At 37.2% G+C, this 17,754-nt stretch overlaps 1 protein-coding gene across 3 annotated transcripts in view; it reads right to left on the bottom strand.

Moving 5' to 3' along the window:
• Positions 1-6,229: 6,229 nt before the first annotated feature.
• Positions 6,230-17,754, bottom strand: part of ERLEC1 (endoplasmic reticulum lectin 1) — a 40,605-nt gene continuing 29,080 nt past the window's right edge. The window contains exons 11-16 of one of the 3 annotated variants that reach the window (XR_009534183.1): positions 16,269-16,393; positions 14,749-14,826; positions 14,347-14,422; positions 12,000-12,074; positions 7,228-7,293; positions 6,230-6,476 (exon numbers count right to left, since the gene is read on the bottom strand). Coding sequence is in view for 2 of the 3 variants with exons in the window: in XM_060116608.1 (XP_059972591.1) it covers positions 12,003-12,074; positions 14,347-14,422; positions 14,749-14,826; positions 16,269-16,393 (351 nt within the window). In the remaining variant the exon portion in view is untranslated. Of the gene's footprint in view, positions 6,477-7,067; positions 7,294-11,797; positions 12,075-14,346; positions 14,423-14,748; positions 14,827-16,268; positions 16,394-17,754 lie in introns of those variants that run through there. The other 2 variants (XM_060116608.1, XM_060116607.1) reach the window with 2 other exon arrangements.

The following is a 17,754-nucleotide window of genomic DNA, read 5'->3' as shown; positions in this document are numbered from 1 at the left end:
GGTGCTAATATAGACCTTACTTGCTTCTGATCAGGAAGTTGTGGTTGGTATTTTGTAACTTCCACTACTCCCTACTTCCTATCCATTTGCCCTCTGCTAGCATATTGCATAGTCTGAGAAAATAACTTTTATAAAATCGTGGAGGGAAGGAAATACTAAGAAAACAAAATTTAGGGAGTATAAAGCAGGATTACAGAAATAAAAACTGCAAGAAAATAAATGTAAATGCTTAATGTCATTTATAAAAGACAAAAATCCTTGAATTAAAAGTATGTAGGGGACTTCCCTGGTGGCCCCGTGGTTAACACTCCATTCTCCCAATGCAGGGGGCCCAGGTTTGATCCCTGGTCGGGGAACTAGATCCCACATGCATGCCGAAACTAAGAGTTCACATGCCTCAACTAAGAGTTTGCATGCCACAAGTAAGGAGCCCACCTGCTGCAACTAAGAACCGGTGCAGCTAACTAAATAAATATTTTAAAAAATGATATGCAGGGAATTCCCTGTTAGTCCAGTGGTTGGGACTGCACCTTCATTGCCAAAGACCCAGGTTCAGTCCCTTGTTGGAGAACTAGGATCCTACAAGCCGCACAGCGCTGCCAAAAAAAAAAAAAAAAAGATATGCAAAATTTGCTGCTTGGAATAGATAAACATAAGATAAACTGATGTAAAAATTAAGAGGCAAAAGTAGATTAAGCTTACATGAAGAAAAAGAAAAAGGGAATGGCAACATTAATATCAGAGAAGAACTAAAGAAGAGAACTAATATTGATAAAGAGAACCCCCAAATAGTAAAGTAATAACAGTATTCATTCATTTAATGGATTTTTTTTTTTTTTTTTATGCGGCACGCGGGCCTCTCACTGCTGTGGCCTCTCCTGTTGTGGAGCACAGGCTCCGGACACGCATGCTCAGCGGCCATGGCCCACAGGCCCAGCCGCTCGGCGGCATGTGGGATCTTCCTGGACCAGGGCACGAACCCATGTCCCCTGCATCGGCAGGCGGACTCTCAACCACTGCGCCACCAGGGAAGCCCCATTTAATGGATATTTATTGAATACTATGTGCCAGGAACTTGAGATACACTGGTGAACACGAGAGAAGTTTCTGTTCCCATGACAATTATATTAGGCTAAGGAAGATAAAATAAACAGGTAAACAAATATGTAATTTTTATGTGGTGATATGTTCTATGAAGAAAAATAAAACAGTAAAGGCAGAGAAAGTGTCAGGGACGTTAATTTTATACAGGGAAGTTAGAAGCTATTTGGGACAATAATACAATTTACTACAGTATTATTTTCATTATCGTTTAGTTCTAAATATGCTCTAATTTCCATTATTATTTTTCTTTGGGTCCACAAATTATTTAGAAGTGATTCTCTTAATTTTCCAATAATGATATTTCAATTATTGATTTTTTAACTTAATGACCTTGTGGCAAATGAGATATATACGATTACAACACTTGAAAATTGAGATTTGCTTTATGCTCCCATAGATGGACAGTTTATGTAAACAGTCTGAGTATACTCGAAAAGAATGTGTATTTTTTTTTTAATAAATTTATTTTTGGCGGCGTTGGGTCTTCATTGCTGTGCATGGGCTTTCTCTAGTTGCGGCGCGTGGGGTCTACTCTTCATTGTGGTGTGTGGGCTTCTCATTGCAGTGGCTTCCCTTGTTGCAGAGCACGGGCTCTAGGCGCGCAGGCTTCAGTAGTTGTGGAGCACGGACTTAGTTGCTCCGTGGCATGTGGGATCTTCCCGGACCAGGGATCAAACCCGTGTCCCCTGCATCGGCAGGCGGATTCTTAACCATTGCGCCACCAGGGAAGTCCCAAGAATGTATATTTTTTGTTGGGTAAAATGTTTTCTACAGGTCCATTAGTTCAAGCCTGTTGATTGTGTAGTTCAAATCTGTATTCTTACTGATTGTGTTTGTTTGATCCGGAGAGAGATGGCAGCAAAAGTGCTTATACATAGAGAGTAGACTACTAGCATGTGGTGTGCATGGGTACTCTGCAGAATAGTCTATAGAGGGAAGAGAGAACTTGTTACTTGCTGGGTTGTTAAAGTGGAGGTCAGTTAGGAGAGTTTCTATGGGAGTGTTATTTTTAAAATTCAATAACTAAGATTGTAGATATTACTCAAAATTCACGTCAGAACCTTATTACTATATACGCATGCATTTGTACATAGTTGTAACCGGAATGTACATGTTTTACCTTCTATTTTTTTCTGTTGAAATGATCACATCATCAAACTTTTGAAGAGCAGGTTCATTTTATGAATACTGTTGAAATTACTCATAAACCTGTATCTGTTCAAGGAAAGTAATGTAGAGGAAAATTGCCTTCAGTCAACCTAGCAAATAAGAAAGAGAGCTGGGAATAGAGCGTTTCCTTACAGACTGCCCTTACAGAAATTTTTTAAGTTGTCAAAACTGAATTGGCAACAAGGAATGTATCTCTGGGTGATAGGTTTAAATTTAGAAACTCATCTACTTGACCTAGAGAGTTATTCTAGACAAAAGAATTTGTCTTCTGCTTTAGGAATATTGTTAACCTCATTTGATTCACCACCCACTGTCCACTTTCACCCCACAGCTCTGCTTCTTAGGTGATAAAAAAAAAGTGCTCCACTATACGTCCAATATGCATTCTACAAGTTTTGACTGTGAAAATGCACAAGTGCAGGTAATAACAGCAACCATTGGGCTTACATGATAGTACGATACACCAATTTCAGAGAGGTTACAATGTGAAAAAACCCTTATCTTAGAATTGGTGATATATGGTGTTTAGTATAAGCTAGGGTAAAACAAAATTATGGTCCCTTGATAAATACTTTAAGGATCTTTCTTTAAAACTAAGATTTTAAATAGTTCCTTGGTTAGGAACTCTTTACATCCAGAAGCAATGGCCTCATAAGATTCCAGGTGGGAATTCTTTTCTAAAGTGGGAAGGGGCAGTAATGAAAGGGCATGAAGTCTTAAGAGTAAGGCACAGTAGCCTTCTCAAACAGCTCAGTTGTCGGGAACTGAAAATGAGCATCTATAAACTGGATCCCTTTTTCATGCTCAAGATACTTGCACCCCAGTTTGAAGATCTCTACGCTAGGCCACCAGTAGCACTTCTGGGTGCTGGCAGGTTCAGGTTCCCACCAGATCTGACTTTGGGTTATGGCTCAGTCTTGAATAATTCTCCATAACCTAGCCAGGCTAGATTATGGAGGCTCCCCTTTCAAGGTCATCCTCTTCATTCAGTTTAGTGGCCATGATACATGGAAACTACAGTGGGACTTTTGACTCCCAGAGGTAGGCGTTTTCTCCCTTATTCACTTAAAGCAGTTGTTGTTTTTCTTCTTCATTACCGAAAGAGGTCTATGGTCCCGTAAAAGAGATTTGCTCTCACTGCCTCCCTACTGGAGTTGAAGGAAGGCCGAGAGTCAGTGAAGACACCAGGTCTGTGGAATGGTGAGGAGAGGCAGGTAGGCGGTCAGGGAAAAAGGCTCACCTCCTCCAGGGATCCAGGCTTTAGAGAGGGCAGGCCTAGACTGAGCTTAGAACCACAGCCAAAGCAGCCAAGCTCCACCAGTGGGAGGACTCTGCCTCGGCAGGTGACTGGGGAATGTGCTTCAGTGCGTACCAGTCAGCAACACCGGCCCAAGTGTGAAGTCCTCTTGAAGTGAGGGCTTGAAGCCAGATGGGGTAATTTTTGAGGGTATGGAGAAGGGAAAGGAGGAGCACAAAGATAGGAAAATAGCTCCCTACTTCCTCTCCCACCCCTAAATATGGATCTGTAAATTGAGAAGCAGGTGCTGGCAGTGATTAACGATATTCAGTCTTTCAATACCACTTAAATGCTAATGACACTCATTTTATCTCTCTAATCCTAACCCTCCCCGAACTCCATGCTGGTCTATCCAATAATTGCCTATTCAACGTCTCCACTTGGATGTCTAATAGACATGTACAAAACTGAACTCTTGATTCAAACCTGCTCCCCACAAACTTGTGCCTCCTGCTGTTTTATCATCTCAGTAAACAGCACCGCAATGACCAGTGCACAGCTCAGTCTAGGGCCCTTGATTCTCTTCTTTCTCTTGCATGCCACATCTAATTGATAGAGCAATCCTCAGTTATCTTGAAAATATACTCTGAATCCAACTATTTCTCACCTCCTTCAACCCCATCCCTTCTAGCCCATACCCCCACCATCTCTCACCTGGACTGTTAAACCAGCCTCATAACCATTCTCCCACCTTCCAGTCTTTCTCTCCCACAGTCTCCTTCCTGTGTGTCTGTGACCCTTTTAAAGTAAATCATATTTGTCACTCTCTTGCTTAAAACCTTCCAGCAGCTTTCCATCCCACTTAGAACAAGATCTGCAGTCCTTGCTATGGCCTACAGGGCCCTAATAATCTGGCCCCTGGTTTCCTTTGTCCTCATTTCCTTTCATGTGTACTCTGCCTAATGTGCTTGGGCTACACAGCCTTTTTGGCTATTTCTCACACGCCTCCATTTTGTTCTCATGTCAGGGAATTAATTCCCCCAGGAATACTTCAGCCTGGAATGATCTTCCCCCAGGGCCTTTCCTAGTTTCCATATTCAACATAGCTCTCCACCCCATCACTATATATCCTTCTGCCATACTTTATTTTCTTCATAAATCTTATCATTACCCAACATTATGCTACTGTATTAGCCTGCTCGGGCTTCCGTAACAAAATACCACAGACTAACTGGCTTAAATAGCAGAAATTAATTTTCTCACAATTCTGGAGGCTAGAAGTTCAAGGTCAAAATGCCATCAGGATTGGTTTCTTCTGAGGTCTCTTTTCCTGGCTTGTGGAAGGCTGCCTTCTCATCGTGTCCTCATGTAGCCTCTTCTCTGTATGTGCGTGGAGGGAGAAGTTTAGGGGGTCTCTGGTGTCTCTTCCCCTTCTAAGGACACCAGTCCTATCAGATTAGGGCCCCACCCTTGTGACCTAAGTTAACCTTAATTCCCTCCTTAAATGCCTTATCTCAGATACAGTCACCTGTATTGGGGGGTGGGGGGCACACTTCAGTTCATAATAGTTACATATAATTGTTTACTGGCTGTCTCCATTAGAAAAAAGCTGTAATAAGGCAACAGCTGTCTATTTTGATCAGCACCGTATCCCTAGTGCCTATTAGTCCTTGGCCCTGGTGGGCTTCCAGTGATGACTGTTGAATAAATGAATCATATAATAAATGATTGAACGGATAAAGCCTGAAAGTGATGTCCACCCAGATATCTATCTGGCTGGCTTATAGTTTCCCCATGTTTGTTACTTTTTGTATCCCTCTCTATATTCCCAGGATTATCAGCAGGACTCTAATGAAAGGGGATATGGGTCTTGATTTAGGAGGACTACAAAGCGTTTCTGTTTACTCAGGAGACCAGCTCTAAGGGCATCTTTTCCCAAGTGACCACCCTGGCTGCCCAGGAGCTGCCAGACAACCTGCATTCATTCTCATTCGAATTTCTTGGCTCATAATGCAGCCTGAGGACTCTGAGGATAAAAGCAAACTCTTCAGCAACCACAAAGGAGTTAAGGAGAAAAGGGGTAACTGGTTCTTGGAGGGACAGAAGGGACGATACCAGTTACTTTAAAGTAGATGACAATTTGAATAAAGGTGCAGATTTAGTGAAATTCTGCTTTCCATAAGAGACAGTTAACAGGCAATCTGTTTAGGTACAGTGCCTTTGAGATTAATATTACCAAAGTAAAAATATCACTTTATTGTTTATGGACAAATTAGTGAATTTTCCCTCCTTTACCCCAATAAAGAGATAATTCTGATTTAAAAAAAATAAATACACTTAGCTGGTTCAGTTTGTTTCTCTGAGTTCCATTTCTGTGAAGGTTTGTTTTTTTGACACGTTTCCAAACCTTCAGCTGCTTGTAGCATGCTGATGAGTGGGAGATCTTTCAACTGTGGGAACCTTGATTTTCATGCAAAACCTGATGTTTTGCAAAATGTACCTTGTTCAGATGCCAGATAGGCCTTAAAAAGTAGAGCAAGTCACAGAGGGTGCTTTATGCCTGTCTTCTGGGGCCGTGGCACTAGGATAGGTTTTATAACCTGTATAAATGCTTCAGATTCAATACATTTCATATCTGACGTTAGGAAGGGCTTATGAAAGTTTCTTGCACATTTGCTTGGGTTTAGCAACAATGTATGTCAAAGAAATTGTAAGAACTGATTTTATTAATATTACTCTGAGGAAAGATATGACTGGGAATTGTATTCTTCACAGAGAACCATAATGTTAGACACTTTCTTTGAGTTCAGAGTCCCTCAGAACTGGCATGTTTTAAGTACATGGAGCTGGAGACTGAAAATTGAATTTTCTTGGGAATTCCCCAGTGGTCCAGTAGTTAGGACTTGGCGCTTTCACTGCAGGGTCCCAGGTTTGATGCCTGGTTGGGGAACTAAGATCCTGCAAGCTGCATGGCCAAAAAAAAAAAAAAAAAAAAAAAAAAAAATTAATTTTCTTAACCTTTGAGATCAGGGACTTTACTCAATCACTGCCCACTAGTGGGAGCAATGAAACACAATAAGGAGGCAAAGACACTGTACTCCTGTTAGGAAGGAGAAGCAACATATGGGACTGTGGGAAAGCAGTGTAAAGCAGCAAAAAATTAAACAATGTTGGGGGGAACCTGAGTGAAAAGGAATACAGATGGAACAAATCAATAATTCTACTCCTTTTTCTTTCCCAACCATTGTAAAACTGAGGAAAACATTTTTTTCCTCCAAGCACCAAACACTGAAAAATAAAGACTGTTAGGAAACCCATGGGAATTGGAGTAGTTGGGGAAGAGAGGATGAAGGTTCAATAATTTATTCAGCAAATATTTGTTGAGTGTCAATTTTATGCAGGGTCTGAGAAGAAACAAAATTAAGACATATTCTTTACTCCAACAAATAAAAGATAAAGGAATTATTTTTATCATTTAATCATAAATGCAATCTGGATCTAGATAAATCGTCACTGCACTTGCATCGTTTACCATCACAGGAGGATTATCAAAGGAGGTAGGGTTTGATGGCATTTAACCAAGCCAGAATTTCCAAGGTAACACTTTAATCTCGTTAGTGAACTTTCATTTGCCCGATTTGTGGCATTAGCTTAAGAAGTTAGTGGAGTTCCATGATAAAAATAATATATGGAAAAAAATGGGTGTCATACGTTACCAGGACAAAATCAGTCATTTCCCTCATCTTACAGGACATTTTGCTGAGTCCCTCGGTGTGTTCTCCCTGGTGGAAGATGATAACCGAGAGCGGTTAATGGGGCAGATGCTCTGTGAATAGAAAGCACTATGGCATATTATTTACAAACATGGACTCTGGATTCTAAACTGATTCAACTGCTGGCTCAGCCAACTGTAGTTTAGTTCAGTTCTTGTAGCCTCATTTTCCTTATCTGTGAGTTAACGATAGTAAACCTACCTCACAGGGTTGTGAACATAGGGTATCTGAAGGGTTTAGCATAGTGCCTACTATTTAATAAATGTTCAAGAAGTGACAGCTGTCATTTTTATAAGAGTCTGGGATAGCCTGTTATCTGAAATTCAAAGAATAATGACACAAGATTGTTCATAACTGGCTTTTTGGGGGTGAAACCCTTTCTTGGAGGTGGTTAATTAAAGTTTTTCCAGCAAATGATTTCTCAAGATGGCTTAGGAATATATATATATATATATATATATTTTAATATTTATTTATTTGGCAGCACCAGGTCTTAGTCACGGCACGTGGGATCTTTAGTTGTGGCACGTGAACTCTTAGTTGCAGCATGTGGGATCTAGTTCCCTGACCAGGGATCGAACCCGGGCCCCCTGCATTGGGAGCGTGGAGTCTTAGCCACTGGACCACCAGGGAAGTCCAAGATGGCTTAAGAATATTAATAACTATAAGTATGGAAAACTAATCTAGGGGAAAAATGACTTCCAATCTCCTTGACCAATTATTAATATATTTCGAATCTATGGGATAATATTTGGACCTCTGATAGAATTCTTAAATGAGTAAATTGGTTTTTACTTCTATTAAAGACCACTGGTGACTAACTGGCAAACTAGTATTTTATTGAGGACAAAGAAGCTTTTAGAACCCAACAAAGTTCACTATTTTTGGCTGTATTACTGAGTGAATTTAGATAGTAAAGCAGATTTGACTTACTGGGTTTTACAATCTACTTTGCTGGACTTTCAAGGATGTTTGATTTTTAGTATTATATATTTACAAAGTGAAAATTATGTTTGTGCTTCAGGCAAATATATAGAAAGCAATATTTTTTCTTAAATTCAGGCAAAGCATAATTTATTCTATTGAAAGGTGCTGGAAAGCAATTTAACAGATTTGAAATATATAATGTAGTATATGATTAGATGTGAGATGTTTAGCATTATTTCATAGTCTCACAAGTGTCTTCCATAGTTGAGATGATTACCATTTCCAGAACTTCTGCTTGATTCACTTGCTTTTGATGCACACTTATTTCAAATATAAAAAATTCTAAAATTCTTAAAAGTTTACAAATAGGTGTGGATGCAAAACACTACAAGCCCTATATTCCATTTGTTAGTAATTCTGACTTTCTTCTTTGCATTTTATAAGTTTTGAGACTGCCAGGCCTGCCTTTATGTTCTTTAGGTGTTAAAGAATGGAATTCTATTTTTCAGACTGTAGTTCTTTTGAATGCAAGCGAGGAAAACATGATCATTCTTCCTAATCACTGCAAAAAAGCATTAGTATACTGTGTTATTACTAATAGAGAAGACTTGTAAGATACCAGGATCACCCTGATTGAAGCCATGACTGATGAAAGTAAGCTGTTAACCTCTCACCTTAATTCTGATGGGTTATATACCTAATGTGTGGTCTCGATGCTAATATTTAAAGTGACAATTCAATTTTCTGAAAGGTGATGGAGGTATTTAGTTACTCTACAATGCTGTAATATGGTAAAAGTGAAGAATAATTGTATCCCCACCAACTCCTCTACATGTGTAACACCCACTCTTCCCCTCAGGATCTTTTGTGTTTTATTACATGAAACCTGATTCATGAATGACTGTGTGCACCAGTGTCAGTCCACATATTAAATATTAGTGAAGCTCAATTCCTCTTTTGCAGATGAAAAATTAGTAGAATTTCTAGTATTTTCTTCCCATAATCCACTGGACCATCTTGCCTGCTTGTACAACCTACTTTGAGACTACTGGCAACTGAAATAAAGCATGCTCTTGGTACGTAGTGGTCCATGGTTTCTCTACCACCCCTGTCAAACAACTGAAAAAAAGAAATGGAGAAATGGATTTTCTTTTAAGCCATGTCATCATGGCAATATACTTTGAAAACTTTTACCTCAACAGCTCATCATAACATATAACATACACACATATGAAAATAGTTCTATTTGTATGTTCAAATGGAAATGTAAGCCCTGGTAAGTAAAATTACCCAACACTAGGAAGAGAGTATACTTTCTAGTATAGCTGATATTTATTTTCATTTGAAACTCTGATTTCAAATACTATTTATTCAAAATTCAAATCTTGCTTCTTATTTTCCTTTTTAGATTGAGACCTTTTATGTTAGCTATTTGGTGCTACTGGGTCAATAATTTGGCCTGATTATGTACCATGAAGTTTAAGGTTTGTCACAAATCAGGTCAGGCCTTTTTGTATATCAGACTGACTGAAAAGGATAGTTCACCAAGGACTGTACACAAAGCGTACTATTCAGTTTAGCTGAGATAATTTGTTGCCCTTTCTTGCCGAAGTCCCTTTAATCAAGGATACGAGGATATAAACAAGGCCCCATCTAGTGGTATCTTGAAAAAAAGCAGGTAAAGCTGAAAAAGGGGGAAAAAAAAAAGTCTCCATGTCACAATCTTCCTGTAAAATGAGCTACTAGTTATTTCCCTGAAACCCTAATCAGGAGGGTTAGTATGTGTGAAATTGTTAAAAGTGAAGTGCCTGAGTCACAGTGATCCTTGATCACTGGAGAATTTATTTAAAATAAAGAGAATCACTCAGGAAACATATTCAAATGCAGAGTCTTAGGCTCTGGGCTAAAGAATCTGATTTAGCACCCACCTTAATAGAGATTCCACTTTGAGAAAGACTTTTCAAAGTACATTAGGCATATTGTAGCTGAGCCCTTTTTCCTGCCTACTAATATAGAAGAATGGCTGCACAATCGAGGTAGCAACAAACAATTTAGAGATCAAAAAACTTCATAGATTACTGATAGGGGACCCAAGATTTAGAAGGGCTATAGAGATACCTGGCCTAGCTTTCCTCTCAAAGAAGTTTAAGCTGTTAGCCAAGACAGAAGGCTGACTTAGTTTTTATTATGACTTCTATTTTTAAGAATCTTCTGTAGTAAACTATTCTAATACAGTTTTTTAGATTTTTCCCCCCTCTCTTACAAAAGAAACGAGTTTGGCCTAAATATTCCCCAAGTATTTTTTTGGCACTAAGCTTTCACAGTTCTCTCTCCTCTCCTATACCTTTAATCTAAATGTGAAAGTAAACCTGTTTGTCTTAATTAATTGATATAGTAAATATAATTCTATACTTTATTAAAGAATTAAATTTTAATGGCTTTGGTCTCTGATCTTATTATGTTAACAGGAGACAAGGGAGATATTAGGAAATAAACTAACACTTATTGGGAACCTGCTAGGCTTTTTATATACAGAGAAAATTAATGCACTGATACAACCATCTTATGAAGTAATAAGTAGTCTCTCTACAATAGAGGAAGTGAGGCTCGAAGTGGTTAACTGCTGTCTAGGATCACACAGCTAGTACGTTGAAGAGAGTATCTGGATTTAGGTTTGAATTCGAAGTGCATGCTATTTCTACATGTGCTGCTTCCTACTAAAGTCTATAGATAGCCTTCCAATAGTCAATTATATTAACCTTTTCTCAAACTAAAATATCTTTGACCAGAACTGCTGAGAAGGAGGAAAAGGAAAGTATCTTATGGGTACTTTTCTGCCCTTATTTAGACATGTATGTCCAAAATACAACAGGATGATGTTGTGTGCAACAGAGTAATGGAGAAAATAAAGAAACTGTATAATCTGCCATTGACTACATGACAACACTGCTTGTGGACATTTTATTCACTTTAAAATAAATATTGTGCTATAAAACTGTCCGGAACTAAAATCTGTAGTATATAGTAGACAAGTACAAAGGATAGCCAGCACAGTGTGTTTTGTTAAGATAAATCATTCTAAATCAAAAGAGAAGAATCACCGACTGTTTATACCAGGTACATATTTTGGGGGGAAACACACTCATATCAAGGAGAAAGAAACAGATAAAAGTTCTGAGAGAGAAGCAACCTATTGTAAATAAGAGTTTCTTGAGATTAACAGAGGAGAAGAAAACTTATATGTGAGGCTTTACTGTGTGTCCAATTTCTAGTTTAATACCTGGTAGAGAGTGGTTGCTAAATAAAAATTTGTTGAAAGGATTTCAGGCACTAGAAATTACATATTTAACACAGTCTCTCATTTAAACAACCTCCTGTCAATTTCCTTCTTCATTATCCTTACTTTATTAGCTAGTGTGTATACTATAATTTACATAATAAATCTATTATTTAAAAACTTTCAATAGGTACAACGATTATGACATTTCATTAGGATGGACTCTAAATTGCTTGGACAGGATTTATTTTGGAATCACATTATCCAAGCAAAGAAAACACACAATCAGTTCATAAGACACAACAAAAATGAAAAAGGTGAAACAAAATGTCTGCCTTAGAAGTTTATCAATAACCTCTTATGTACACATACATATTCACAAAGTGGTTGAGAGTCCTTTTATACAATCCTTTAGATGCAGTCCAATGACTGAGAGCTCTATAATGGGACACATAGTCAGACAAATCATCATGACTTCCAATGATCTTTTTTTTCCCCTGAACTTTGTTACCCTTTAGTTGGGGAGAGAAAGAAGTCCATTTTCATCTGCTGTATCTAAGATTTTACAGATCACTGGAGATTCAACCTAAAGAACAACAACAATAAAACCATTAAAAAGCTGCTAAGCTGAATACTTTATTCAGTATTTTTCTGCTGAATGAATACCTATAAATTTGATAAATGTATACGAGTCCTTGTTTTGGATAAACCATCCAATGTTATCTCTACAAATTGAGCTTTTTAGAAAACAATTTAGTCATCCAAATAAAATACCAGATAGGTAGAGAAGGTATTTTTATCTTTAAGTAAAAGAGATGAGAGAGAAAGGAGTAAAGGATAAGAATGAGAGAGAAATACATAGCTAGGTCTTATATAACAAAAAAGTAGCAGAATATGGCAAAATAATAAGTTGTACAATTCAAGAAAAAGGTAAAAAAAAATACAATCCAAAAATGGGCCAGGTGTTAAAATGATCAGATTTAAGATAACTATAATAAATATAATGAAGGAAATAGTGGAAAAGGTAGTCAACATGTGTGAATAGATGGGGGATTTTAGCAGAAATGAAGCCATAAAAAAGAACTGAATGGAAATGTTAGAAATGAAAAATATATCAGATACAAATTCATTCAAAGGGGTGGACAGGACACAGCAGAGGAAAGAATCAATGAACTTGAAGACAATTCAATAGAAATGACATGACCTAAATTGAAACAAAGAAGGTAAGAATAAAATAAAGGGCCTGAGATTTAGGGACAACTTCAAACTAACATGTTTAATCAGAGTCCCAGAAATAGAAAAAAGGTGGGGCAGAAGAAATCTTTGAAAAGATGATGACCAAAATTTTTCCAAACCTAATGAATTATATCAACCCACAAACCCGAGAAGCTCAGTGAACTCCAATCAGGATAAATAACAAAGAAAACTACCCTTACTCATTGCATAACCAAAGGTAGAACCATATTTCTAGAAGGAAGTAGAAGATAATACCTTCATGACTTTGGGGTGGCAAAATTTCTTAAAACAAAAAAATCATTAGCAATAAAATGGGAAAAAAATTGATAAAATGAACTTTATCAAATAAACTTTTGCTCATCAAAAGACAGTAAGAAAAAGAATAGTCAAGACACAGATCGGGAAAAATGTGCAATTAAAATAGAAAAAACTCATGTCCATTATATATTTGAACTCCTAGAAATAAATAATAATAAGACAGACAACACCAACAAAAATGGGTAAAAGACTGAGAAAGACTCTCTCCTTGACCAAAATGATAGTAAGGTTCCCCTGAACCCTCTTTTTGACTAGGCCTCTTTTTGTTCCTGGGCCTGCCAAGTCCAGTTGCAGCAGTAATTCTGATAAGTCAGTTTAGAGAGAATCCCTCACTCTCAATATCTAACCACCCTCCATATCTGATCAAATTCTTCCTCTCTCACTTTTGATATCTCATCTTCCTGGCCAGCCTTCAGCAATAATTCTGTTAAGTCAGTTTAGCAAGAATCCCCTACCCCTGATGTCTTTTAGTAATGTGCCATACAATGACTACTCCCCAACACCCCACTCTGCTTGTTGGCTATGTATCCCTGGCTGTCTTTGCTGTATTTGGAGATGAGCTGACTCTCTCTCCCCTATTGTGATAGTCTTGACACTTGTGGCAACAGTCCTGAATAAAGTCTTCCTTCCTTATTTTGTGTCAGAGTAATTTTTTCTTTAAAAAGACTTGGCCAGACACTTCACCAAAGAAGGTATACAGATGAATAATCGCATGAAAAGTTTTCAACAACACTTTTCATATGGGAAATGCAGATTAAAATCACTAAAATGGCTAAAATAAAAAAGACTGACAATACCAAATATTGGTAAGGATGTGGAGCAATTGGACTCTCATATATTGCTGGCAGGAGTAAAATGATGAAAACAAAGGCTGAGTCTAAAAGACATGCTGAGTCAAAGAGGCCAGGCATAAAACATTATAGACTATATGATCCCATTCATATGGAATCAAAAAAGAGGTAAAACTGATCTATGGTATCAGAAAATAGAAAGGAGTATCTTTGGGAATTGAGGGGTATTGACAGGAAAGGGGTATAAGAAAATTTTCTGCAGTGATAGATACCTTGTTTTGGGTAATAGTTAAATGGGTATATAAAACTGTCAAAACTCATCAGACTCAACACTTAAGAACTTTGCATTTTACTTTATGTAAATTATACCTCAATTAAAAAAATGTCAATTTTTACAAGTAGTATGAGGGCTATATTAAACTTTGGAGACTACTGAAGGTCCTTTCTAGACTTAATGCTAAAAATTAAAATGTGGCCCAAAACTGAATTCCTGAATATTAGTTTTTCACTTACCCCTAGGATATACTGACAGGAGTGAGGCTCTAGCATATATACAGTAACAGCATGAGGAGAATCTGATTCTTTACACCTAAAACAGAGAGTACTTTAAGGCACTGCCCAAACGATACAAAATTGTTTTAAATTGTTTTCCTCTCAAGGATAAAAATGCCTTGTAAGTGATTCTGTATAATTTAATAAATAATTGAAATAATTTAATTTGATAATAACTTATAAATAACAATTATATCACAATTATGATTTTACTATTTTATAATAAAACAGTATTTTATGACAAATCCATAAATTATTATGAATAAATATAATTATCCATAATTATATATTTATATAATCTTTTGCCCATAGGAAGCAGACTAAAGAGAAAGACATAAAGCATGATTTGATGGTCTAACTTACTTTAGTTTTACAGTCACCTGTCTTGGTTTGTCAGTTATATCACATATATCTCCATTCCCATAAAAATGTGACACCATCCTGAATCAGAAAAACACACAAGCTTTATTAAACTAAAACTTCACTCATTCAGAGTAATTGTAATGGGTAGGGTGAGAAGATGGTTAGAGGGATCAGTTTTGCATTAGTTAAAAAAAAATTTGACTATAAAATACTCCTTAAAAATACATATTTTTAAGGTTATGTCACAGAGGAAGTCTTTCAGCTTCTATAAATAATACAAAGTTGAGATACTTCTTAGTGGTTTAATAAGAATGATCTTTAACTTGCACATTATTTATTTGTATACAAATAGTTAAGGTTAAATTGCTTTTAAAAAAGTTTTCTTTTAAAGCTAACCATTTCCCCAGCCCTGTATATTGTTTCCTTTGTGGAACAGTTTCCCCGTCTTCCCATCCTCCATTCAGCTCCACTCATTAAAATACTGTAATGCAGGTGTACAAAGGTAAAGCCTAGGCTAAGCTATAAATTCCAAAGAGCAGGAACCAAAGACAAGTTTTAATTTTGCTAGCTTCACACTCCTGTGCTTCAATATTTGTTGCACATGATACCATGAGCTATTTTCACTTGAAACATATAAACATTTAAAAAACTGATCCGTTTAGTATATTAATACTTAAATACCTATCTCTTAATTTTGCTAATTTTGATTTTGGTCAGTCCAAGAAGTCAGCACATTCTGAAAACAGACTCTCAATACCATCTATGCTAGGAAGGACAAAGTTAACACCTGAGAAGGAAGAAGAATGAATAATTTAAAATTCACTGGGTTATGGACTATAAGAAAAGCTAAAGTTTAGTTATTCTTGGGAAAGAAGAGATTAATTTACTTCTGCTATAACAAGATAAACCTAAAAGCCCAAAAGAGATGTGAGGTAGTTTTTCAAAAAACCATTGTTTAACAATTTTCAACCATTACCCCACTTTAAGTAACAAAGGGAAATGCTGGAGTATATTTAAATAGAGTTAAGTAACTTAAAGTGGTAGCGATTACACATGAAGGGGGAAAATGTTTATAACATCCTTAGACCTAATACCTGGAACTGTACCAGTGTTACTAGCGCCACCTCCACTCTCATTACCATACACCACCACTGTCAAAGGCAGCAGCCAAAGTTTATTGCATGCAATTGCCAGGCACTACACTTTACATGAATTACCTCATTTAAATGTCATAACAATTCTCTGAGGCAAATACTACTAGGCAAGAAAAGTGAGGCTTATGAAGATTATGTAATTTGCCCAAGGTAGTAAGTGAATCGCCAGTATTTGAATACAGGGTATCTGACTTCAGAAACTGTGCTCTTAACTATTACACTATGTTGTTCCCTCTCAAAAAGAAAACTAACCTAAAAAATGTCCTTGAGAAAAGCTGACCAGATATTTTACTTTAAATTTATGTTTTTCAATATTCTGAGTTTTAAATATTCTAAGATCTAAAGGCAAATAAAGTTAATATTTACCTGACTGTCTGGGTACCATCATCTTGAAGGTGATAGGCTCTAGCAGTATTCTTCTTAGCCCATTCAATATGTTCTTCTTGGTTCCATGTTCCCACAACCACAGAGGTTTTCCCACTATCCTTGTCCTAATATATAAAAAAATATTTGTGACAATGCATGCTTGACATCAAGGTGACATTTATGCTGATGGCCTACAAGCTATAGATCTTATCTTCATCTGCACACTGGATATCTATGTTTAGACGTGATAATGTTAGTCAAACTTCTCAATTAGTAGAAATTTGAGCTCATTATTCTTTACTCCTTGTTTCTCTGAATTATGAAACTAGTACTTTCTAGTCAGGTTAGGTCCTGATGTAGTTATTTTTTACTCTTCTATTTCCTTTCTCTCCTACATTTATCAGTCCTGTCAATTATTTTCCTGGAAATGTTCTTCACTTCACTCTTTCTCTACATGTCCATTGTCAACATCTCACCCCCAACTAAGAGTTTAATCTCTCATACCTAGATAATACAACCACATACTACTGTGATTCTTACTTAAATATTTGGCCTCTATCTCTTACCCTGTAGCCACACTGAGCCTATCTTCATACTACTCTTTAAAATGCAAACCTTCAAGTTATACTAGTTTTCACACTACTCATTTGACACGATGCACTATATATATTGTCCTATATGTGGACTTCCTTCTCTCTCACTTTCTTTCCGTTCCTTTTCCTTCCTTTTCTTCTTTATATTTTATGCCAGGGACCATGCTGGGCACTAGTATACATCTGATTAGTAGAACTAAAAACCCTTACAGAGGCAAAGGAAACAGCCACAGCCACTGCTACAGTGGAGCTTACTGCCTAGTGGAAGAGAGAGCCATTAAACATTCTTTTAGCAACTACACTGTAAATTTCTAGAGAGACAGGGATTAGAGCTGCACAGTGAATTAAGAGGTTGGATATGGAACAAGAGTGCCTGGGTTTGAATTTTAGTTTGACCATTTACTACCTATGTGATTTTAGGCAAGTTACTAAATCTTTGCTTCAGTTTCCTCATCTTGGAGTAACAATACTCATCTCTCAGAACTGTTATGAGCATTAAATGAGTTGATATGTGTAAAGTACTTAGAACAATGCCTGGTATACAGTGAGCACTATATTTGTTAGCTACTATTATTTTTCTGTCTCCCAAAGCTCCTACCAGAGTTCTTCAAGAAGTTCTAGGGACTTCCCTGGTGGTCCAGTGGTCAAGACTCTGTGCTCCCAATGCAGGGGGCCCCTGTTCGATCCCTGGTCAGGGAACTAGATCCCACATGCTACAACTAAGAGCCTGCATCCTGCAACTAAAGATCCCACACGCAGCAATGAAGATCCCGGATGCTGCAACTAAAACCTGGTGCAACCAAATAAATTTAAACAAAAAGAAAAAAAAAAAGTTCTAGGTTACATGACCTTGGCTAAAATAAGTTTGATAAAACCTAGTGTTGGCAAGTGTA

Source organism: Mesoplodon densirostris, chromosome 14 (assembly GCF_025265405.1).
Source record: "Mesoplodon densirostris isolate mMesDen1 chromosome 14, mMesDen1 primary haplotype, whole genome shotgun sequence".
Classification (NCBI taxonomy): Eukaryota; Metazoa; Chordata; class Mammalia; order Artiodactyla; family Ziphiidae; genus Mesoplodon; species Mesoplodon densirostris.
Note: the sequence above shows the minus strand (reverse complement) of the source record. Positions and strands in the feature narration are given on the sequence as shown.